This window comes from Aulonocara sp. 'chitande type north' Nkhata Bay, linkage group LG10 (genome assembly GCF_057382095.1).
Source record: "Aulonocara sp. 'chitande type north' Nkhata Bay isolate Kocher_YH1m ecotype deep benthic linkage group LG10, A_spYH_male_GT1.1, whole genome shotgun sequence".
In the NCBI taxonomy this organism is placed as follows: domain Eukaryota; kingdom Metazoa; phylum Chordata; class Actinopteri; order Cichliformes; family Cichlidae; genus Aulonocara; species Aulonocara sp. 'chitande type north' Nkhata Bay.
The window spans coordinates 35,670,319-35,697,373 of record NC_141353.1 but is presented as its reverse complement, the minus strand read 5'-3'; the positions used below and the strand labels follow the sequence as shown (position 1 = coordinate 35,697,373).

General features: G+C 45.1%; 1 protein-coding gene across 2 annotated transcripts; it reads left to right on the top strand.

The window, feature by feature from the left end:
• gusb (glucuronidase, beta) lies at positions 1–27,055 on the top strand. 2 transcript variants are annotated; one of them, XM_086309732.1, is made up of 14 exons: positions 1–433; positions 1,215–1,400; positions 1,858–2,039; positions 2,424–2,566; positions 6,306–6,493; positions 6,622–6,774; positions 6,870–7,048; positions 11,298–11,444; positions 12,477–12,561; positions 14,238–14,414; positions 14,500–14,635; positions 14,808–14,892; positions 15,609–15,703; positions 26,743–27,055. In XM_086309732.1, exons 1-13 carry the CDS (start codon positions 218–220, stop codon positions 15,610–15,612), a joined length of 1,881 nt encoding a protein of 626 aa, XP_086165858.1. In that variant the 5' UTR covers positions 1–217; the 3' UTR covers positions 15,613–15,703; positions 26,743–27,055. The 2 variants fall into 2 exon arrangements, with proteins under 2 accessions (XP_086165858.1, XP_086165857.1); XM_086309731.1 differs by having other exon boundaries at positions 14,808–15,703.

Genomic DNA, 27,055 nt, shown 5'->3' with positions numbered 1-27,055 from the left:
AGTTGAGATTACTTTTTTTTTAGAACTTTCTGTTAGTTTGCGGTGTCCCCGTTTTGTCCAGACTTCACCTGTTTTGAAACATCTGCCCTCTGTAATCTCGGAGCAGAGTCGGAAAATCTCGTCACCGATGTAAAATAACGGCTGCTGTCATGTGACCCCAGAACAGGTGATAAAAACTGTGTTCCTCTCTGAGAGGGCAGTAGAAGAGGGCTTCAGGATGTCTGTACCTGGAAGCTTCTCGGTGCTCCGTGTGTTGTGGCTGCTATCAGTGTTTGGCACGGTGCTCCCGCTGGACGGCGGCATGCTCTTTCCCCAGGAGTCCTCCTTCAGAGAGGTGAAGGAGCTGAACGGGCTGTGGGATTTCAGGGCTGACGGGTCCCCCAACAGGAACGAGGGCTTCGAGAAGGCTTGGTACAAACGTCGGCTGACAGAGGTGAGCGGGATCGGAGGTGATAGGTCAGATGAAACAAATCAGTCTACGTTGTTTTACTTGTTTTACTGTTGACATGGATACAACGGTCGCATACAGTACTCTCGGTAAACAAGAACTTTTAAACATTTTGCAATTATGTAGATTTATACCAAAAAAGAAAATCTAAAAGAAAATTTGAATGCTTTGAATTGAATATTTGAGGAAGTATCCTTGGTTTTGGTGTTTTCAATTTTTTTTAAAATTTTGAAACTGAAACTAAACTGAATTAAAAACAAAAATTCAGATCCCCCCCCCCCCCCCCCCCCCAAAAAAAAGAAAAAAACAAACAAAAACAAAATAACTATGTAAACAACACAGCAGTAAGGCATGCATAAACTTATCAGTTTGGCTCACAGTCGTAACTAAATATTTTTGGCTTATCAGCCCTTTAAATGCCACACAATAGGATATATTCCTGTCAGACTGTGCCTCCTTTTGAGTTCTGTAGGGACATTTAGAGCTGAAGATGTTCACAATTTTAGAAAAAGAAAAAAATAGAAAGAAACATTTTTAAAATGAGAACAAAGGTTGAAATTTTATATTAATAAGTCTCATCTTGTTAGGGCCAGACTCCCAGGAAGGGAGCTTACCATGACCTCAGAGAATCAAAATGACCTCAATTAGATGAATATGTATATTGTCTACTTTGAAATTAATAATAAATAATATAATATAATAAACATGGCTACCATGGGTATCCCTGTAAAGTCCTGTCTTCTTATTGTTGTTTTGTATTCTTTAGACGGGCCCAGTGATTGAAATGCCAGTTCCTGCCAGCTACAATGACATCACACAGGACCCCACACTGAGAGATTTCATTGGCTGGGTGTGGTATGAGCGAGAGGTGTTCGTGCCGGCCCGCTGGATCTCCGATGAGGGAACAAGAGTGGTTCTTAGAGTGGGAAGTGCTCACTATTACTCAATAGTGGTGAGTATCACCTGCATCTTTTATGAGCCATTCACTCAAAGTTTGAATAAATTCAAATATAAAAAGTTATCATCCGCCACAAAAATCATTTTAAAAATCATGTTGTTTATTTGAAAATATTACAGAAAAACACATCATGTAACGAAACACATGTTTTCTTGAAAAAATATGATTACTTTACAAAAAATCTGGTACAGCAGCAGATGAATTTCTTGATATAAGATCTCACCGACTTAAGAGTTTGCTTAATATTTTGTGTTTTCAGTGGGTAAAAAAGTCTGGACTGTTTAGAACCTAAACTCATTAAACCTGTGGATTAATGCTGTTGTAATACATGCATTTTGCTAAAATAAGGAAGAAATGTATTGTTTCAAAATACATCCTTGCTTCATTTTAAATTAGATTGTGTATCATTAAATTTCAGCTCATGTAAAACGGTGATCATTCTCTGTTGCAGTGGGTGAATGGAGAGAAAGTGACAGAGCATGAAGGTGGCCACCTTCCTTTTGAGGCAGAGATTAGTAGTTTAATCCGCAAGGAACCAACAAAGCCATGCAGAATCACCATCGCGGTAAACAACACCCTAACTTTGGAGACTCTTCCTCCAGGCACCATCCAGTACATGAATGACAGCAGCAGGTAGGCTCTTTCTTTGGTTCATGTGTTTGTCCAACCTAATATTATGGCAAAGCAAGTAATAGGCACGCTGGTCCATTTCACACTTTGCCTCTACAAAACATGAAATGTACACGCAAACAGAAGTTGCAGTAAGTTGCAGTAAAGGACCTGGAATGTACGTCATATTTTTTTTGCTTGCCTTTACATATATTATCTTCCCCTGCTAGTAATGCAACTTCTGCACGTGTGTCCTGCAAAGCGTGAAATGGACACAGTGGACCAGAGTGTCTATTACACATTTTGTGTGATACTGGGTTCTTTTTGACTTCCTTGCCACACTTCAAAACTTTAAGCTGATGCATCAGTGAGAATGTAAATGACGAGAAGACTGTGTTTGGTCTGCAGGTATCCTGATGGGTTTTTTGTGCAAAACATTGACTTTGATTTCTTCAACTATGCTGGGATTCATCGTTCTGTACTGTTGTATACTACTCCTAAAGTGCATGTGGATGACATCTCAGTGGAGACCAACTTCATGGATAACACTGGTAAATTAAATTAATTAATACAGTGATGCACAGTGATTTAAAATCCTTACTAGCACAAAAGAATTTGTAAGCAGGTAAACTGATGTACAAAAGCGGGAGGTGAAACGCTGCCTGAGGGAAGCAAAGGACACCTACAGGAGGAAGGTGGAGCAGAAGTTGGAGAGGAACAATATGAGGGAGGTCTGGAATGGTGTGAAAACCATCACAGGCCACAACACCAAGAAAAGCACAGTGGGGGGGACTGTGGAGAAGGCAAACGAACTCAACAACTTCTTCAACAGGTTTGACCAGCCCACAACCCCCCCACCCTCACCTTCACTACAGAGTCCTCTCCCCACTCTCCTGCCTCCCTCGCTTCCCCCCCTTCCTGACACCATGACACCCCCCTCCTCCAATCCCTCTCTCAGCAGCAAGACATCTCCCCCCCTCCCCTCCTCCCAAACATCTCCCAGTGTCACAGTGGATCAGGTCAGGAGGCAACTGAGGAAGCTTCGCCCCAGAAAGGCAGCAGGCCCAGACAAGGTGTGTCCTAGGATGCTTAAGGCGTGTGCTGCTGAACTTGGGGAGCCGCTACAACGAGTCTTCAACCTCAGTCTGCGACTGGGGAGAGTGCCCGCCCTATGGAAGACATCCTGCATCGTCCCGGTCCCCAAAAAGAACCGGCCCAATGAGCTGAATGACTTCCGACCGGTGGCACTGACGTCACATCTTATGAAGACTCTAGAGCGGCTCTTCCTCAACTTCCTCCGACCACAGGTACAACATGCCCAGGACCCACTACAGTTTGCATACAAGGCGGGTGTCGGAGTGGAGGATGCCATCCTGTACCTCCTACACAGAGCCCACTCACACCTGGATGGGGGAAAAGGCACGGTCAGGATACTGTTTCTTGACTTTTCCAGTGCCTTTAATACCATCCGGCCCTGTATGCTTCAGGAAAAACTGAACAGGATGGAGGTGGACCCCTGCCTGGTGGCTTGGATCTCCGACTACCTCACCGACAGACCACAGTACGTCAGGCTGAAGGACATCACGTCTGACACTGTGGTCAGCAGCACAGGAGCACCACAGGGAACTGTGCTGTCCCCTCTTCTCTTCACCCTGTACACCTCTGACTTCTGCTACAACTCTGAATTATGCCATATTCAGAAGTTTGCAGATGACACGGCCATCATGGGGTGTATCTGGGATGATCAGGAAGAGGAGTACAGAAGTCTGGTGAGGAACTTTGTCGCATGGAGTCACACAAACCACCTGCAACTCAACACCTCAAAGACTAAGGAACTGGTTGTGGACTTCGGGAGGTCCAGAGAAGGTCCACTGCCGGTTCAGATAGAGGGGGAGGAGGTGGAGGTGGTCAACAAGTACAAGTACCTCGGGCTGTGGGTGGACAATAAACTGGACTGGTCATGCAACACAGAGCACCTGTATAAAAAAGCCCAAAGCCGACTGTACTTCCTCAGGAGGCTGAGGTCTTTTAACATCTGCAGGAAGCTCCTGAGGATGTTTTACCAGTCGGTGGTTGCTGGAGTACTTTTCTATGCTGTGGTGTGCTGGGGGAGCAGCACAGCAAAGAAGGACTCATCCAGGCTGGAGAAACTGATCAGGAAGGCTGGCTCTGTGGTCGGCATGAAGCTGGACACTCTGGTGACAGTGGCAGAGAAAAGGACATTAAAGAAACTGCTGGACATTATGAACAATGCTGGGCATCCTCTGCACACGGCCATAAACAATCAGAAGAGTCTGTTCAGTGACAGGTTGCTTCTCCCCAAGACAAGAACTAACAGACTTAAAAACTCCTTTGTCCCACACGCCATCAGACTGTTTAACTCCTCTCTGGAGGGGAGAGGGAGGGGAAACAGGAAACAGGAGGACAAAGGAGGGGGGAACAACTAAGCTGTAGTGCCTCCTCACCTCACTGTACAATACCTTGTGCAATACTTTTGTAAATAGTCAACAGTGCAATAGACTCAATACTTGAAATGTGCAATTCACTTGTATTTTTATTTTTTATTCCTATTTATTCTATTTATCCCCTTTGTATATTTTATTTATATTTGTCTCTGTATTTATATATGTGTGTGTGTGTGTGTGTGTGTGTGTGTGTGTGTGTGTGTGTGTGTGTGTGTGTATATATATATATATATATATATATACACTCAACAAAAATATAAACGCAACACCTTTGTTACTGCTCCCATTCCCCATGGGATGGACGTAGAGACCTAAAATTCATTCCAGATACACAATATAACCATCCCTCCCAAACAGTGGTCACAAATCAGTCCAAATGTGTGGTAGTGGGCACATCTGCCATATTGAGATAATCCATCCCACCTCACAGGTGTGCCACATCAGGATGCTGATCTGACATCATGAGTAGTGCACAGGTGTACCTCAGACTGCCCACAACAAAAGGCCACCCTGGAATGTGCAGTTTTGTCTCACAGCAAAATGCCACAGATGCCACAAGCAATGAGGGAGCGTGCAACTGGCATGCTGACAGCAGGAATGTCAACCAGATCTGTCACCCGTGCATTGAATGTTCATTTCTCAACCATAAGCCGTCTCCACAGGCGTTTCAGAGAATATGGCAGCACATCCAACCGGCCTCACAACCGCAGACCTCGTGTAACCACACCAGCCCAGGACCTCCACATCCAGCAGGTTCACCTCCAAGTTCGTCTGAGACCAGCCACCCAGACAGCTGCTGGAACAATTGGTTTGCACAACCAAACAATTTCTGCACAAACTGTCAGAAACCGTCTCAGGGACGCTCAACTGCATGCCCGTCGTCCTCATCGGGGTCTTGACCTGACTCCAGCTCGTCGCCGTAACAGACTTGTGTGGGCAAATGCTCACATTCGATGGCGTCTGGCACGTTGGAGAGGTGTGCGCTTCACGGATGAATCATGGCTCACATTGTTCAGGGCAGATGGCAGCTGAGAATGTCCCAGTTCTTGCATGGCCAGCATACTCACCGGACATGTCACCCATTGAGCATGTTCGGGATGTGCTTGACCGGCGTATACGACAGCGTGTACCAGTTCCCACGAATATCCAACAACCTCGCACAGCCATTGAAGTGGAGTGGACCAACATTCCACAGGCCACAATTGACAATCTGATAGACTCCATGCGACGATGTGTTGCACTGCATGAGGCAAATGGTGGTCACACCAGATACTGACCGGTTCTGGGTCCCCAGACCCCCAATAGAGCAAAAAACTGCACATTCCAGGGTGGCCTTTTGTTGTGGGCAGTCTGAGGTACACCTGTGCACTACTCATGATGTCAGATCAGCATCCTGATGTGGCACACCTGTGAGGTGGGATGGATTATTTCAATATGGCAGATGTGCCCACTACCACACATTTGGACTGATTTGTGACCACTGTTTGGGAGGGATGGTTATATTGTGTATCTGGAATGAATTTTAGGTCTCTACGTCCATCCCATGGGGAATGGGAGCAGTAACAAAGGTGTTGCGTTTATATTTTTGTTGAGTGTATATATATATATATATAACAATTCTGTAACTGTAACTTCGGTCGTTGCTGTGCTTTTTTTTGGAAGTCGAATTTCCCAGAGGAACCCACCCGAGGGATTAATAAAGTTCTATCTTATCTTATCTTATCTTAAAAGCTTAGAGAGATTAGCATCCGCATCATATACATCAGACTTTAAATGTGTAGTTTCTGTCTATTCATTAGATGTTGCTGTTTCCTCTGCATTGTAGGTCTTGTCAGATACAAAGTATCTGTTCAAGGTGGCTTCAACAACACTCTGAACATTACTCTAATGGACAAAGATGGCCACTTTGTGGCCTCCTCCAATGGGTCATCTGGAGGGCTTAAAGTGGTAGATGTGAAGCTGTGGTGGCCGTACTTGATGCACGAGAATCCAGGTTACCTTTATTCTATGAAGGTAAGGCAACATGCTCACAGGCATGTAGGTGTGTTTCTGCAGTGTGATGTGGTTTGACTGAGCATTGCCACTCGATTTGTCAGGTTGTGTTGTTTCGATTATTCTAACATTTTCTCTTCAACATTGAGGTCCACCTAATTGCAGTCAGTGAGACATCAACATATGAGGATGAGTATACTCTGCCAGTTGGTATCCGCACAATAAACGTTACCAACACCCAGTTCCTCATTAACAACAAGCCATTTTATTTCCATGGGGTCAATAAGCATGAGGACTCTGACGTAAGTACCCCTAGAAGGATGAAACTCCTTTAAATTTTGCAGAAAATAGGCTCCAATGACCATATGTTTACTTTTCTGGTTTTAATGTGTTGTAGATTCGTGGTAGAGGCTTTGACTGGCCCCTAATTGTAAAGGACTTTAATTTAATGAAGTGGTTAGGGGTCAACTCATTCCGTACCAGCCACTATCCCTATGCTGAGGAGATCCTGCAGATGTGTGACCGTCATGGGATTGTGGTGATAGATGAGTGCCCAGGTGTTGGCATCAAAGACATGTAAGTGTTACCACACATATCTGTGTGACCTTTGGATATGTTTGAGGGTTCAGTAAGGTCAAAAGTGAAAGATTCTGTTTGCCACAGCATATGAAGACATAGAGAAAACTGCACATGCTGTCCAATACCACCCCTGCTGAAACTCTTTATGAACTTCATGCTGCCCAAGTTAGAATTGCCAAAAAATGTTACACACTATTGTGACCAATAGGAATACTGCATGAAATGACATGTGATTGTCATAGGCTATAAGCATTCAGTCTGCATATCAAACTTGACTTCATTCCTAAGTTAATTACAGCTATGTCACACAGTGTATCTGTCACGGTCTGGCTGGCAGACCGTGGGGATATGGGGAATGAGGACCCAGGCGCGGTGCTCTGTGTATAGACAGTGCGTTTATTTACAGTGATGGAAAAACATGACAATAAATCCCGTGCTCTCCCGACTCCCGTGACGTGTCCTCTTCCCAGTGTTAGTGCTCCTGTCTCCGCTTCTCCATGATGAGCACCCCGTGCTCGCTGCCCTCTCGTCTCCCGCTACTCCTGGGGACATAAGAGAGAGGCAGCTGTCAGACACACAATAATGCAGGAGACTCAAACTAAGAACTGGTCGAGAGAAACGTGAAGCCACGCAATGATCCAGCATCGGAGAGAGCTCCACCACACTCTCAAGTAGCTCCTCCGACAGGCCTGATCAACTGCAGGTGTGTCAAGGTCTTCAGGTGTGGCCAATCACCTGCCAGGGCCACACACACACACCTACATGCACATATGTCTACAAGCAGGGAGAATGAGGGACAGCAATACAAAATACATACATTATAATATTAGTCCATAATTGCTCAGAGGACCCTGACAGTATTAGACAAGATGACTGTCTGCCATACACATGTTTACAGTTTTTTCTGATTGCTTAAGCACATTTTTTGTAACTATTGGCTAATTTTGCAAAACTCTTCACACAAATAAGAAAACCTGTCACCCAATAATCAAAACATTGTAGTTCTCTTGCAAAAGCAAACACAGCTAGATTACAGTTTTTTCTGATTGCTTAAGCACATTTTTTGTAACTATTGGCTAATTTTGCAAAACTCTTCACACAAATAAGAAAACCTGTCACCCAATAATCAAAACATCGTAGTTCTCTTGCAAAAGCAAACACAGCTAGATTAACTCTTCACACCTTCGTAAAAATAGTGTTTCCGTATCAAACAGTACACACAAGCCATCATCTACTAAGCACACAATGCGCCAACTGCACACTGATGGTATGAATACAAAACACATCTGGCTTTTGCTTTCTCTGTGCACAAGGTAGGCTATGTCAGTTTGAGCTCATACTTCTGTCATAGATCCATAAGCATAGAGGGATCCAAACTTCAAGTACTGGTGTTTATTCAAACACATCAAAACAAACACAAGTGTTTATTTCCAAGTATAGGATTATTTGCAATCGCCATAATGACTATATGGGTTACTTGGTCTGCAGTGAACATGCTTCCTCTGCCCCCAGCATCTGGTCATCTAGCAATCTGGTCATCTAGCAAAAAAATAATTTCCCCCAGGGATCAATAAAGTATTCTGATTCTGATTCTGATACTGTAAAGTAACAATATGAGGGAGGTCTGGAATGGTGTGAAAACCATCACAGGCCACAACACCAAGAAAAGCACAGTGGGGGGGACTGTGGAGAAGGCAAACGAACTCAACAACTTCTTCAACAGGTTTGACCAGCCCACAACCCCCCCACCCTCACCTTCACTACAGAGTCCTCTCCCCACTCTCCTGCCTCCCTCGCTTCCCCCCCTTCCTGACACCATGACACCCCCCTCCTCCAATCCCTCTCTCAGCAGCAAGACATCTCCCCCCCTCCCCTCCTCCCAAACATCTCCCAGTGTCACAGTGGATCAGGTCAGGAGGCAACTGAGGAAGCTTCGCCCCAGAAAGGCAGCAGGCCCAGACAAGGTGTGTCCTAGGATGCTTAAGGCGTGTGCTGCTGAACTTGGGGAGCCGCTACAACGAGTCTTCAACCTCAGTCTGCGACTGGGGAGAGTGCCCACCCTATGGAAGACATCCTGCATCGTCCCGGTCCCCAAAAAGAACCGGCCCAATGAGCTGAATGACTTCCGACCGGTGGCACTGACGTCACATCTTATGAAGACTCTAGAGCGGCTCTTCCTCAACTTCCTCCGACCACAGGTACAACGTGCCCAGGACCCACTACAGTTTGCATACAAGGCGGGTGTCGGAGTGGAGGATGCCATCCTGTACCTCCTACACAGAGCCCACTCACACCTGGATGGGGGAAAAGGCACGGTCAGGATACTGTTTCTTGACTTTTCCAGTGCCTTTAATACCATCCGGCCCTGTATGCTTCAGGAAAAACTGAACAGGATGGAGGTGGACCCCTGCCTGGTGGCTTGGATCTCCGACTACCTCACCGACAGACCACAGTACGTCAGGCTGAAGGACATCACGTCTGACACTGTGGTCAGCAGCACAGGAGCACCACAGGGAACTGTGCTGTCCCCTCTTCTCTTCACCCTGTACACCTCTGACTTCTGCTACAACTCTGAATTATGCCATATTCAGAAGTTTGCAGATGACACGGCCATCATGGGGTGTATCTGGGATGATCAGGAAGAGGAGTACAGAAGTCTGGTGAGGAACTTTGTCGCATGGAGTCACACAAACCACCTGCAACTCAACACCTCAAAGACTAAGGAACTGGTTGTGGACTTCGGGAGGTCCAGAGAAGGTCCACTGCCGGCTCAAAACAAACACAAGTGTTTATTTCCAAGTATAGGATTATTTGCAATCGCCATAATGACTATATGGGTTACTTGGTCTGCAGTGAACATGCTTCCTCTGCCCCCAGCATCTGGTCATCTAGCAATCTGGTCATCTAGCAAAAAAATAATTTCCCCCAGGGATCAATAAAGTATTCTGATTCTGATTCTGATACTGTAAAGTAACAATTTCAGTATTTTTACATCAATGGTATTGGTGTGTTTCTCATTGGCATATGGCAGTGCTACAAATCTTTGTGCGAAGTGACTGTACTAACCGATTCTCATTTCAAGATGTCCTTATGGTACTTGCTACAGTGTAGCGGCTCGAGTTAGGCTGGACCCGTTGGCCAGCTACCCTCAGGGTCATTCCACGGTTGATTACATGGTCCACTATTGTAGCTCTGATGTCATCAGCAATTCTATTTCTTACTCTTCCTACCCTTCCTCTCCCCCCTCCTCATCTTCCTCTCCCCCCTCCTCGTCTTCCTCTTGCTCCTCCTTGTCCTTGTCGTCCTCTTCATCCTACTTCTTCACCTCCACGTCCTCTTCCTCGGCCTCCTCTACTTCTCACTCTTTCTGCTCCCTCCATTGTACTCCGCACACACAGCTTACCTGTATTATAGTGCTTAGGCTGATTGCAAAGTGAACTAATTATCTAAAAAAGTTTTCACATGTGAAAGTGTGCCAGACAGTTGGCAAATTAGTGTTAATGATAGCCATACATGTGTATACTTTTGCTAGGAGTGTGTTGGAAATTTGGTAATTGAGTGTTGTGTAGTTAATTGTGCCTACAGTTTTGCAAAGTGTGTGTTACAAAATTGCAAACTGAGTGCAAAGCAGTTTTTGTGCTTTTAGTTTTGCAAACTCAGTGAGTGGTTTTGCTATAAGTCTGAATAGTTTTAGAGATTGTGCTACAGGAATCACAGTTAGGGTTTAAGCATTCAGAAAAAACTGTAAATTGGAGTGGGACTATCTGGGACTCTCCACATGCTTCCTCTGCCCCCAGCATCTGGTCATCTAGCAAAAAAATAATTTCCCCCAGGGATCAATAAAGTATTCTGATTCTGATTCTGATACTGTAAAGTAACAATTTCAGTATTTTTACATCTCCATCATTTGACCTTAGAACTGAAGAAGCTTCTCGGATGAGAGGTGAAACGTCTTCAAGCAACTTAAAGAAGTCCAGACGCTTTTCTTTGCAAGCTTCTTTGACAAATTGGAGGGGTTTTTTTTCATATTTTTTTAACTGACTTTTGTCCACATGTTTCTAAACCTGAATGTGTACAGTACTCATAATATTACATTTTATAATAAAAGACTAACTCACAATAGCTGAACTTTACTGGAAAGCAGAACAGTTATGAGTTAGGTCTTCACATCTTGCAGTGTGGATGGATCTGAGTCGTTAGTCTTTCAGCTCAGGCTGAGTTGTGTTCTTTTGTGCCTTGCTGATAGTCGCAGTTTTCGAAACGCCTCTCTGTCTCACCACTTGGTTGTCATGGACGAGCTTGTGCGCCGGGACAAGAACCATCCCTCTGTGGTCATGTGGTCGGTAGCCAATGAGCCCGCCTCAGAGATGCCTCCTGCTGAATTTTATTTCAAGTGAGTACAGGTTATTTTTCTTTTGAGGTGTAAAGCTCCAATTATTGCCACCCTTCAAATAGTCATCACTGCACAGATAAGCAACATGATGTTGGATTATTCCGTTTGTTTGAAAATGTGAATTCTGATGTTTATTCTACTTCTCAAATATGTGCTTTATCACACTGAAGGTGTAACAGTAATAACTCTTAAAATCCTGGTAGAAAAGATCAGTTTGTCTGTAGCATCTGATATCCATCTGATAGCTGGTATGAGGGACAAAGCTAGTTAGGCATGAGTAACATAATGTAGTTTTTTAAAAAGTGGATTTTGTTTTACAAAAAAAAGCAAAAAACCCAAAAGGTGATCATGGAGCCCTAAGAAATTAAGTGAACAGAACTAATTCGAGCTGAAGTGATGAATTAATTTTTTTAAAAAAGTAGAGTGTTGATTTTGCATAGTTCAGCCATTAGAAGGTGCAACTCTGCAACGTCCCTGTTGTTTGGAACCCCACAAACACAAAAACCAGCTGATCCAAGCAGAGTGTAGTATAAACAAGTCATGTTTGAGAGAGGAAAAAATGATCAAATAAATAAAAATTGGCTGATATTTTGGAATATCGGCTTTTTAATTTACTAAATATCATGTTGAGCTTAAATATTCTGTATCCTACTGGCCCTAATTGTAATGGCAACAAAATATAACAAACTAACATTTAAAACCAAACTAAATTGAGCATAAAACAACAAACAATTGAGCTAAAAAAAATTAAAAAAAAACAAGCAAAGAAGAACTTAGAGACAAACACTAATGTAATTATTAAGAAACAAACATTTATTTTAACCAAACAGAAATAAGACAACTAAATGTCCAACTAAGGAAGGAAATTTAACATTTAAAGTCAATAATTCCAGCCAATTCCCCATAATGTAGCAACACTTGGTATGTCCCAGACGGCATTTCCTGTATTTAGTACAACTGCATTTCAAGACACATCTTTTGCTGATTTGAGCCCAACATCAAATCACTTCCTTTTTTTCTACCCCCTTACAGGACTTTGATTGAGCACACCAAAGCTCTGGACCAAACCCGACCTGTCACTTACGTCACAATCGCTGCAGCTGACATGGACAAAGGGGTGAGTTTCTTCATCCATCACACTAATTAAAAGGGAACGGGGATATAATTTGAGGGGGGAATTCAATTTTAAAACATCCTCGTATCCGTACAACATTAAAAAGTTTTTGCATCTCTGTGTGTGGAGTGAAGCTGTGGAACAGACTAAGTAAAGATATGAAGCAATGTCCGAGCATGGCGCAGTTTAAAAAGCGGTTTAAGGATATGGTTTTTACAGGGTACAGGGAAAAGGTAGAGATTTGATAGGGTGTTGTCTAATATTTTCATGTGTGTGCGGGTGCACGGGTATGTTGGTATGGGTGTATATATATATATTTGTAGGTTGTGTATCCTAGAGGTGTTAATGGGGTTATTGAAAATGTGTATATGTGCGTATGTGTATATACGTATGTATGGATAGATAGAAACATATATGTATATATATTTAAAAAAATAAATACACATGACATATAATGTAATTGCAAGGAGGTATTTCTGTAGTCTATTGATACTAGATAGTGGAAAAGGGGTGGGATTAAATAAGCTTATGCTTCTTCCTGCTCCTTTTTGAACATGAAAGTTATTTGGAGTTGTGGTTGCTCGTTTTCCTTTTGTTTGCTTTGTTCATTTGTCTCTTTTAATTCTATTTTGTTGTACTTTTTCAACATGTTCAAAATAAAGATTCAATCAATCAATGTCAACATCACATATTAAACAAAGTCTGCACATCCCTTTCTTTTTTCAGTTTCCAGACTTTTTATTTGACACATCGTTGATGATAATAGTGTAACAGAATTTGCTAAGTAGCACCTCTGTTATAATCATGTTAAAAGGTGAAGTTTATACTAAGTGAAATGAATCACATTGAGTGCTTCAGGTCTGTGCCCTGCTCAAGATAGCAATTTAACTAAGTTAGTTAATTAACACCAGATGAGCAGCTCACAAAACCCATGTTGATTTTTCTTTTTAAGTCCTAATAAGTCATAGTAAGTAAATTTAGTCAACTGAGTATAGAATAATAATCCTTTATTTGTCCCACAAGGGGAAATGTGGGTGTAACAGCAGCAAGAAAGACACATATACAAACAAACAGTACACAAGACACAGAACAGAAACATACACAATTTTTATATATTTACATCAAGGACAAGGACATATGAACAAGGAGTATGTTTCACCCTCTTTGGAATATTATTGTTTACATCCATTTCCTCAGTTTTGTCTGTATTGATCTTATACGCTGGGTAAAGACGAAATTCAGAGATAAAATTCTTCAATGGAGATAATGACGAGTGTGGTTCTGTTAGTATAGTAAAACATCATCTGCATACAATAAGATTATATGTGCTCCGTCTTGACTCCTATGATGCGGTTGTTATCCTAAACTGAGAGTGGAGTTCTGATACCACGATTCACCTAGGCAATGAAGAGATGAAGAGCAGAGCCTCCAGTTTAATGCAGTGGACCGAGGAACATTAATGCATGTCAGTGTGGGGCATGGTGTTTATTTTAAAACAGAAGCGCCATGCACTCATTTACCCAACTTGAAACTGGTTGATAAAAAGCACCTTACAGATTTTATTATTTAAAGGGTGACTGCAAGAAAATTGTGTCATAAATATTTAATAAATAATTGTAAATCATAACCATGTTGAAGAATACTTCTGAATCCTTTTCTGGGTTATTTTTTTTCTCTAGGGTCCCTATGTAGATGTAGTGTGTGCAAACAGTTACTTTGCCTGGTATTTTGATCAAGGCCGGTTGGATATCATTCCTCTTCAGCTGAGCACTCATTTTGAAAACTGGTACAGAAAGTACCAGAGACCCATCATCCAGAGTGAATATGGAGCAGATGCAGTTCCAGGGCTTCACATGGTAAGTATACACTCACTCACTAACTCACTCCACTCACTCACAAGTCATCTCTGCACCTTTAACAAGTCTTACTGTCACTCTTTAGGATCCACCCATGATGTTCACTGAGGAGTACCAGAATGCTCTCCTGCAGAGCTACCATGATGTGTTCGACCAGAAGAGGAATCAGTATTTCGTTGGTGAACTCATCTGGAACTTTGCTGACTTCATGACATCACAAGGTACTGCAGCTTCAAAATAAAGCAACCTGTAGAGCCAGAACTGCAGTTAAATACAACAATAGCTGAAGCTCTAGGGAAGCAGCCACTAGGTTAAAAACCAGAGCTTTATTTATTCAGCTTATTATATTCTGCACTGTGACAGTGTTCTTGTCAAACTGTGTTGTGTCTTCAGGAATCTATCGTGTGGTGGGGAACAAGAAGGGTATTTTCACCCGGCAAAGGCAGCCCAAGGCAGCAGCGTTCCTCTTGAGGAAGAGGTACTGGAGGCTGGCTAATGAGACGGGCAGACTGCTTCCTGACTGACTAAATAACTCTGATCACTCTGAAACTCTGATGGTAGCCAGTCTGGGAAATAGTCAATGTTAGGTATTTTAGTACCATGGGAGCATTTACTGGATATTGTTTTATAGTGACATTATGCAGGAAAACTCTGTCATTCAATAAGGCCCCTTTGTTTTAGTTATTGTTCTCTTTGACCCAAGAATTGATGTGTGAGAATCACAGGCTGGTACAAGGTTGAAATACCACAGAGATCACTCCCTCAGCTACATTAGTTTCTTAATCTTTTAGACGCCTGTTGAAGGCCAAATGGTTTGTTTCAGATTTCACTAATGAAAGAACTCTTCGTTTTGTGCCTTGAAAATATGTCGCTGAGATAATCACAATTGTAGCTGAACTAATAAACTACACAAAGGATGCTTCTTCACCCATGGGCAGGAAGACGCTGCCTTATCTTGGTCTGTACTGGTTTAAACTGATAATCTGCTGTCTCATGAATTTTACCCTCTATATAAACTGTTGTACTTGTGAATAAAGTTGAGTCACTTTGGGAAGACAATCTAAAGCAGTCTCTGTTTTCTTGTTCTCCCAAGCTGCTCCCGAGCTCGTACTAACACGCTGAATGGCATGCTTGAATATTACTTGAGAATATATTTGACTGTGTTACAGACTAAGGTACATTCTCTGCTGATAGGTGAAGGTACATTCTCTGCTGATAGACGTCCACGCCTCGAAGGAAGTCGATCCACGGATTAGGCCCTGGAAACCGTTTCCTTCAGTCAACACTGTGTAAGCAGTATGCTGAACCAATACTGTGATATTGTGTCTGAACAACATCTGTGTGTGTGTTTGTGTGTGTGTATACATATTGATCTTAACTAATGAACTTTATAATACTTTATTCCAGCTGTAGGGAACATTTTATAGGTCTACAGTGATTGAAAATAGACTCTTGTGCCTTATCTATTGTGAAGTACACCTTTTCTAATTAAAGCCTCAATTTAAAAAAGTCTGACGCAAATTATAAAATATAATATCATAAAACAGATTTTTTTAAACTGCAATAATTTGCAAATCTCATAAGCCTGCATTTTATTCATAATAGAACAAAGAAAACATATTTACTGTTTAAAGTGAAACATACAGAATTGAATGGCAGTAGCACATCTTGTAAAGAACCAATTGAATGCACCAACAAACAAACTACCTGAACAACCAGTGACTTAGCTCTCTCTCCCCCAAAGATACCAATGAATCTCTCTAAATAAATTACACTGTCAGATACGTCCCCTTCGAGCCCCCTACCAGGAAAGTTCAAACGAAATTAATGCCACTGGAAAGCAGGCTAAAACCCACTAAACCAGTCTGTTTTTAAAGAGGACAAGACCTCATTTTGTCATGAGCCAACCCAGAATTCAGACAAAAGGAGAGACCAAAAAGACCACAGAGTTTATAGGACCAAAATATATTTAATTAAACTGACTGAAAATTTTAGAACAAGTGTAGTGTAGTGGGTGCATGGATGCTTGTAAATTATAGCATATATGCAAGAAAATTGCTCAACCGAATGGGAAGAAGAGAGAGCAAAACTCTTTTACTTAGCAGGCTTCAGTTCTTTGTCAGTGTCCTGGGGAAAGACATGGGATGATTATCACCTATTGCCAATAGGAGGTGCCATAAGGGTGACCTGATACTGGCACATAGATGTCTCCAGACATGGACTCTAATCAATCATGTGAAGTGTGGGTAAGATGGGACAAAAGTTACTTAACACTTACATCACCACGGACTGCCATTTGGCTTTTTCTACCTTTAAAACCCGGAGAGCAGCCAAATGGGTTTTAGCTAAGCTTTAGCTTCAGCCAAGTGGAAGCTAAATTGGCTAGTCATTCATATGTATATTAGGTTGTTAGCTGGGAATTCTGGAGGGAGGGGAGTGGGGGTGTGTGGATGAGGGGGTGGGGGAGCTGCTAAAAGCTGTGAACTTCCTTTTGTGTTTCATCTTGATGCATTCTCAATCATCCAGGGAAATAAATCTCCAAAAGTCACCAACTTGGAGTGTTTCAGTTTGCCGTCTTAGGGAGAAATCAACACACATGGGTGTAGGTCCTTTGTTGCTGAGATTTATTGATAAAAACAGTACAAAAAACCAACCATTTGTACACATATTTACAAATAATAATAAAAAGTGAGTGAGTACATTTCAACATTATACCAGTGGTCTGATTGATGCCACAATGGAGCAAATCGAGCAAAGACTGATAAGTTCGCTGCAATTTCCAGTGTGTGGGGATCATTGGTCACCAACTGCATCACGTGCTACAACCCTGGTCTACATATCACCGTTGATGAACAGCTTTTCCCATCAAAGACTCGGTGCTGTTTCCTGCAGTATATTGCAAGTAAACCTGACAAGTTTGGGATCAAGTTTTGGGTGGCTTGCGACCTAAAATCCAAGTACATTTGCAATGTCTTCCCATATCTTGGCAAGGACCCCAATCGTCCCACTGGGGAGAGACTTTCTGAAAATGTAGTAATGAGGCTGATGGAACCATTCCTAGTCATTCATATGTAAATGTGGTGGAGCTTGCAAGAGAGTTGGCTCACTCTCATGTAGCTGAGAAGAAGGCAAGAAAAGAACAGTTGCTTCGGACACAACCCTCCACACCTAGTCCTGGAAAAAGAGCCATGTGTCAGGTCAAACACAAATGCAAGAACAATCATGCCACTGTGCGATGTGTTCACTGTGCCAGGATTGTGAGTGATTGCTGAAAATGTTGAAATGTACTGTACCGGTCTGTTGCCATGGGTTACCTGACCGTTGCCATGGGTTAACTGTCCGTTGCCATGGGTTAACTGTCCGTTGCCATGCGTTTACATGTGTTGTTATGGGTTAACTGTCCGTTGCCATGCGTTTACATGCGTTGTTATGGGTTAACTGTCCGTTGCCATGGGTTAACTGTCCGTTGCCATGCGTTAACTGTCCGTTGCCATGCGTTTACATGCGTTGTTATGGGTTAACTGTCCGTTGCCATGGGTTAACTGTCCGTTGCCATGCGTTTACATGCGTTGTTATGTTTTAACTGTCCGTTGCCATGGGTTACCGGTCCGTTGCCATGGTAACCGGTCCGTTGCCATGGTAACCGGTCCGTTGCCATGGGTTACCTGACCGTTGCCATGGGTTAACTGTCCGTTGCCATGCGTTTACATGCGTTGTTATGGGTTAACTGTCCGTTGCCATGGGTTAACTGTCCGTTGCCATGCGTTTACATGCGTTGTTATGTTTTAACTGTCCGTTGCCATGGTAACCGGTCCGTTGCCATGGTAACGGACCGGTTACCATGGCAACGGACCGGTAACCCATGGCAACGGACCGGTAACCCATAACAACGCATGTAAACGCATGGCAACGGACAGTTAACCCATAACAACATATGTAAACGCATGGCAACGGACAGTTAACCCATGGCAACGGACAGTTAACCCATGGCAACGGTCAGGTAACCCATGGCAACGGACCGGTTACCATGGCAACGGACCGGTTACCATGGCAACGGACCGGTAACCCATGGCAACGGACAGTTAAAACATAACAACGCATGTAAACGCATGGCAACGGACAGTTAACCCATGGCAACGGACAGTTAACCCATGGCAACGGTCAGGTAACCCATGGCAACGGACCGGTTACCATGGCAACGGACCGGTTACCATGGCAACGGACCGGTAACCCATGGCAACGGACAGTTAAAACATAACAACGCATGTAAACGCATGGCAACGGACAGTTAACCCATGGCAACGGACAGTTAACCCATAACAACGCATGTAAACGCATGGCAACGGACAGTTAACGCATGGCAACGGACAGTTAACCCATGGCAACGGACAGTTAACCCATAACAACGCATGTAAACGCATGGCAACGGACAGTTAACCCATAACAACGCATGTAAACGCATGGCAACGGACAGTTAACCCATGGCAACGGACAGTTAACCCATGGCAACGGTCAGGTAACCCATGGCAACGGACCGGTTACCATGGCAACGGACCGGTTACCATGGCAACGGACCGGTAACCCATGGCAACGGACAGTTAAAACATAACAACGCATGTAAACGCATGGCAACGGACAGTTAACGCATGGCAACGGACAGTTAACCCATAACAACGCATGTAAACGCATGGCAACGGACAGTTAACCCATAACAACACATGTAAACGCATGGCAACGGACAGTTAACCCATGGCAACGGACAGTTAACCCATGGCAACGGTCAGGTAACCCATGGCAACGGACCGGTTACCATGGCAACGGACCGGTTACCATGGCAACGGACAGTTAACCCATAACAACGCATGTAAACGCATGGCAACGGACAGTTAACCCATAACAACGCATGTAAACGCATGGCAACGGACAGTTAACCCATGGCAACGGACAGTTAACCCATGGCAACGGTCAGGTAACCCATGGCAACGGACCGGTTACCATGGCAACGGACCGGTTACCATGGCAACGGACCGGTAACCCATGGCAACGGACAGTTAAAACATAACAACGCATGTAAACGCATGGCAACGGACAGTTAACCCATGGCAACGGACAGTTAACCCATGGCAACGGTCAGGTAACCCATGGCAACGGACCGGTTACCATGGCAACGGACCGGTTACCATGGCAACGGACCGGTAACCCATGGCAACGGACAGTTAAAACATAACAACGCATGTAAACGCATGGCAACGGACAGTTAACCCATGGCAACGGACAGTTAACCCATAACAACGCATGTAAACGCATGGCAACGGACAGTTAACGCATGGCAACGGACAGTTAACCCATGGCAACGGACAGTTAACCCATAACAACGCATGTAAACGCATGGCAACGGACAGTTAACCCATAACAACGCATGTAAACGCATGGCAACGGACAGTTAACCCATGGCAACGGACAGTTAACCCATGGCAACGGTCAGGTAACCCATGGCAACGGACCGGTTACCATGGCAACGGACCGGTTACCATGGCAACGGACCGGTAACCCATGGCAACGGACAGTTAAAACATAACAACGCATGTAAACGCATGGCAACGGACAGTTAACGCATGGCAACGGACAGTTAACCCATAACAACGCATGTAAACGCATGGCAACGGACAGTTAACCCATAACAACACATGTAAACGCATGGCAACGGACAGTTAACCCATGGCAACGGACAGTTAACCCATGGCAACGGTCAGGTAACCCATGGCAACGGACCGGTTACCATGGCAACGGACCGGTTACCATGGCAACGGACAGTTAACCCATAACAACGCATGTAAACGCATGGCAACGGACAGTTAACCCATAACAACGCATGTAAACGCATGGCAACGGACAGTTAACCCATGGCAACGGACAGTTAACCCATGGCAACGGTCAGGTAACCCATGGCAACGGACCGGTTACCATGGCAACGGACCGGTTACCATGGCAACGGACCGGTAACCCATGGCAACGGACAGTTAAAACATAACAACGCATGTAAACGCATGGCAACGGACAGTTAACGCATGGCAACGGACAGTTAACCCATAACAACGCATGTAAACGCATGGCAACGGACAGTTAACCCATAACAACACATGTAAACGCATGGCAACGGACAGTTAACCCATGGCAACGGACAGTTAACCCATGGCAACGGTCAGGTAACCCATGGCAACGCATGTAAACGCATGGCAACGGACAGTTAACCCATGGCAACGGACAGTTAACCCATGGCAACGGTCAGGTAACCCATGGCAACGGACCGGTTACCATGGCAACGGACCGGTTACCATGGCAACGGACCGGTAACCCATGGCAACGGACAGTTAAAACATAACAACGCATGTAAACGCATGGCAACGGACAGTTAACCCATGGCAACGGACAGTTAACCCATGGCAACGGTCAGGTAACCCATGGCAACGGACCGGTTACCATGGCAACGGACCGGTTACCATGGCAACGGACCGGTAACCCATGGCAACGGACAGTTAAAACATAACAACGCATGTAAACGCATGGCAACGGACAGTTAACCCATGGCAACGGACAGTTAACCCATAACAACGCATGTAAACGCATGGCAACGGACAGTTAACGCATGGCAACGGACAGTTAACCCATGGCAACGGACAGTTAACCCATAACAACGCATGTAAACGCATGGCAACGGACAGTTAACCCATAACAACGCATGTAAACGCATGGCAACGGACAGTTAACCCATGGCAACGGACAGTTAACCCATGGCAACGGTCAGGTAACCCATGGCAACGGACCGGTTACCATGGCAACGGACCGGTTACCATGGCAACGGACCGGTAACCCATGGCAACGGACAGTTAAAACATAACAACGCATGTAAACGCATGGCAACGGACAGTTAACGCATGGCAACGGACAGTTAACCCATAACAACGCATGTAAACGCATGGCAACGGACAGTTAACCCATAACAACACATGTAAACGCATGGCAACGGACAGTTAACCCATGGCAACGGACAGTTAACCCATGGCAACGGTCAGGTAACCCATGGCAACGGACCGGTTACCATGGCAACGGACCGGTTACCATGGCAACGGACAGTTAACCCATAACAACGCATGTAAACGCATGGCAACGGACAGTTAACCCATAACAACGCATGTAAACGCATGGCAACGGACAGTTAACCCATGGCAACGGACAGTTAACCCATGGCAACGGTCAGGTAACCCATGGCAACGGACCGGTTACCATGGCAACGGACCGGTTACCATGGCAACGGACCGGTAACCCATGGCAACGGACAGTTAAAACATAACAACGCATGTAAACGCATGGCAACGGACAGTTAACGCATGGCAACGGACAGTTAACCCATAACAACGCATGTAAACGCATGGCAACGGACAGTTAACCCATAACAACACATGTAAACGCATGGCAACGGACAGTTAACCCATGGCAACGGACAGTTAACCCATGGCAACGGTCAGGTAACCCATGGCAACGGACCGGTTACCATGGCAACGGACCGGTTACCATGGCAACGGACCGGTAACCCATGGCAACGGACAGTTAAAACATAACAACGCATGTAAACGCATGGCAACGGACAGTTAACGCATGGCAACGGACAGTTAACCCATAACAACGCATGTAAACGCATGGCAACGGACAGTTAACCCATAACAACACATGTAAACGCATGGCAACGGACAGTTAACCCATGGCAACGGACAGTTAACCCATGGCAACGGTCAGGTAACCCATGGCAACGGACCGGTTACCATGGCAACGGACCGGTTACCATGGCAACGGACCGGTTACCATGGCAACGGACCGGTAACCCATGGCAACGGACAGTTAAAACATAACAACGCATGTAAACGCATGGCAACGGACAGTTAACGCATGGCAACGGACAGTTAACCCATAACAACGCATGTAAACGCATGGCAACGGACAGTTAACCCATAACAACACATGTAAACGCATGGCAACGGACAGTTAACCCATGGCAACGGACAGTTAACCCATGGCAACGGACCAGTTACCATGGCAACGGACCGGTTACCATGGCAACGGACCGGTTACCATGGCAACGGACCGGTAACCCATGGCAACGGACAGTTAAAACATAACAACGCATGTAAACGCATGGCAACGGACAGTTAACACATGGCAACGGACAGTTAACCCATAACAACGCATGTAAACGCATGGCAACGGACAGTTAACCCATAACAACACATGTAAACGCATGGCAACGGACAGTTAACCCATGGCAACGGACAGTTAACCCATGGCAACGGTCAGGTAACCCATGGCAACGGACCGGTTACCATGGCAACGGACCGGTTACCATGGCAACGGACAGTTAACCCATAACAACGCATGTAAACGCATGGCAACGGACAGTTAACCCATAACAACGCATGTAAACGCATGGCAACGGACAGTTAACCCATGGCAACGGACAGTTAACCCATGGCAACGGTCAGGTAACCCATGGCAACGGACCGGTTACCATGGCAACGGACCGGTTACCATGGCAACGGACCGGTAACCCATGGCAACGGACAGTTAAAACATAACAACGCATGTAAACGCATGGCAATGGACAGTTAACCCATGGCAACGGACAGTTAACCCATGGCAACGGTCAGGTAACCCATGGCAACGGACCGGTTACCATGGCAACGGACCGGTTACCATGGCAACGGACCGGTAACCCATGGCAACGGACAGTTAAAACATAACAACGCATGTAAACGCATGGCAACGGACAGTTAACCCATGGCAACGGACAGTTAACCCATAACAACGCATGTAAACGCATGGCAACGGACAGTTAACGCATGGCAACGGACAGTTAACCCATGGCAACGGACAGTTAACCCATAACAACGCATGTAAACGCATGGCAACGGACAGTTAACCCATAACAACGCATGTAAACGCATGGCAACGGACAGTTAACCCATGGCAACGGACAGTTAACCCATGGCAACGGTCAGGTAACCCATGGCAACGGACCGGTTACCATGGCAACGGACCGGTTACCATGGCAACGGACCGGTAACCCATGGCAACGGACAGTTAAAACATAACAACGCATGTAAACGCATGGCAACGGACAGTTAACGCATGGCAACGGACAGTTAACCCATAACAACGCATGTAAACGCATGGCAACGGACAGTTAACCCATAACAACACATGTAAACGCATGGCAACGGACAGTTAACCCATGGCAACGGACAGTTAACCCATGGCAACGGTCAGGTAACCCATGGCAACGGACCGGTTACCATGGCAACGGACCGGTTACCATGGCAACGGACAGTTAACCCATAACAACGCATGTAAACGCATGGCAACGGACAGTTAACCCATAACAACGCATGTAAACGCATGGCAACGGACAGTTAACCCATGGCAACGGACAGTTAACCCATGGCAACGGTCAGGTAACCCATGGCAACGGACCGGTTACCATGGCAACGGACCGGTTACCATGGCAACGGACCGGTAACCCATGGCAACGGACAGTTAAAACATAACAACGCATGTAAACGCATGGCAACGGACAGTTAACGCATGGCAACAGACAGTTAACCCATAACAACGCATGTAAACGCATGGCAACGGACAGTTAACCCATAACAACACATGTAAACGCATGGCAACGGACAGTTAACCCATGGCAACGGACAGTTAACCCATGGCAACGGTCAGGTAACCCATGGCAACGGACCGGTTACCATGGCAACGGACCGGTTACCATGGCAACGGACCGGTAACCCATGGCAACGGACAGTTAAAACATAACAACGCATGTAAACGCATGGCAATGGACAGTTAACGCATGGCAACGGACAGTTAACCCATAACAACGCATGTAAACGCATGGCAACGGACAGTTAACCCATAACAACACATGTAAACGCATGGCAACGGACAGTTAACCCATGGCAACGGACAGTTAACCCATGGCAACGGTCAGGTAACCCATGGCAACGGACCGGTTACCATGGCAACGGACCGGTTACCATGGCAACGGACCGGTAACCCATGGCAACGGACAGTTAAAACATAACAACGCATGTAAACGCATGGCAACGGACAGTTAACGCATGGCAACGGACAGTTAACCCATAACAACGCATGTAAACGCATGGCAACGGACAGTTAACCCATAACAACACATGTAAACGCATGGCAACGGACAGTTAACCCATGGCAACGGACAGTTAACCCATGGCAACGGACCAGTTACCATGGCAACGGACCGGTTACCATGGCAACGGACCGGTAACCCATGGCAACGGACAGTTAAAACATAACAACGCATGTAAACGCATGGCAACGGACAGTTAACGCATGGCAACGGACAGTTAACCCATAACAACGCATGTAAACGCATGGCAACGGACAGTTAACCCATAACAACACATGTAAACGCATGGCAACGGACAGTTAACCCATGGCAACGGACAGTTAACCCATGGCAACGGACCAGTTACCATGGCAACGGACCGGTTACCATGGCAACGGACCGGTTACCATGGCAACGGACCGGTAACCCATGGCAACGGACAGTTAAAACATAACAACGCATGTAAACGCATGGCAACGGACAGTTAACGCATGGCAACGGACAGTTAACCCATAACAATGCATGTAAACGCATGGCAACGGACAGTTAACCCATAACAACACATGTAAACGCATGGCAACGGACAGTTAACGCATGGCAACGGACAGTTAACCCATGGCAACGGTCAGGTAACCCATGGCAACGGACCGGTTACCATGGCAACGGACCGGTAACCCATGGCAACGGACCGGTTACCATGGCAACGGACCGGTAACCCATGGCAACGGACAGTTAACCCATAACAACGCATGTAAACGCATGGCAACGGACAGTTAACGCATGGCAACGGACAGTTAACCCATGGCAACGGTCATATAACCCATGGCAACGGACAGTTAACCCATAACAACGCATGTAAACGCATGGCAACGGACAGTTAACCCATAACAACACATGTAAACGCATGGCAACGGACAGTTAACGCATGGCAACGGACAGTTAACCCATGGCAACGGTCAGGTAACCCATGGCAACGGACCGGTTACCATGGCAACGGACCGGTTACCATGGCAACGGACCGGTAACCCATGGCAACGGACCGGTAACCCATGGCAACGGACAGTTAACCCATAACAACACATGTAAACGCATGGCAACGGACAGTTAACCCATAACAACGCATGTAAACGCATGGCAACGGACAGTTAACCCATAACAACGCATGTAAACGCATGGCAACGGACAGGTAACCCATGGCAATGGACCGGTTACCATGGCAACGGACCGGTAACCCATGGCATCCTCACCCCTTCCTGTTACGTGTTGCATGTTGTCCATTGTTTATTTACCTCTCACCAGTCGGCAGCGTCCGCCATGTTTGTCTGTGCTAAATGTCACCTGCGGTGTGCTCAACAGCTATTTGGTCAACAGGCTCTAGAAGAAACCAGAATCAAACTTACGTGAACACAGTCTGTATCCACACTTTTGTTTCCTCTGTGACAGCCATCCTGTTTGGTAATCTGCAAACTCAAGAGCTTGTTGACCACTGTATCGTAACCAGAGTGGTTACTTTGTAACGTCCTCATTGTTTAGTGTTACTGATTTGCCAAAATCACCGTCTCAAAGCCTTGAATTTCTCCGTTTTGAAGCACAACTTCTAGCAGTTGAAATACAAGGCTATGGGAATGTGGCATTCCTGCCACATTTGCTAATTTTGTAGCTCTTATGGACAATTTCAGCTTTAACCCAAAGTTTTAACTGCACAAGTGTTTCCAGATTTTCTGGATTTGAAAATTATAACAATAAACACTCAGTTGTCAGTTTATTAGGGAGCTCAAACTAATGCAGACTAACAACAGTCCTGCAATAAAGGCAACTTTTCATAGTTTCATCTTCATTGTAAAAAAGAGGAAGTGTTTGTGGTGCTGTTTTCATGTACTGCATTATACAGTAAGGTGTTCCTATTTGCTTTTCTTTTTTTAGCTTAACCTCATTTACAGAAATGAGGGAACAACTGATATAAATTAGGTGTACCTAATAAAGTGAGAACTGAGTGTACATCCTCTGCTCTTCTTGCTTAAAAACACTCTTAAGAAATTGAGATGTAAACAGAAGCAAATGTCCAGATTGACCTCTTGGTCGTCTAACATGTGTGTCCCCCTGTCTCTCACCCCCCCTCTCCATGCCTACTCACAGATCTCCGAAACCAGCCTTTCCTGCGAGCGGACGCGTTGATCCGGAGCGGTTGGAAGAGACCCTAAACCACTTATTCGTCACTTATAGTCCCCTCCCTATTGTAACCCTTCCCTTTGTCCCAGTGGCGCATCTCAACCCTGAGGCTGCAGATCACAAAGACTGAAAAGCGAGGACAGGACAAAGCCCTTGTTTTAGCCAACATTTAAATATTAAATTAGCAATAGCTATGTGCAGTACATCAATATCATGTTTTATATTTGGACTATATTAAACTGCACTGTCCCTTTTAAATAAAGAATTATTATTATATTAA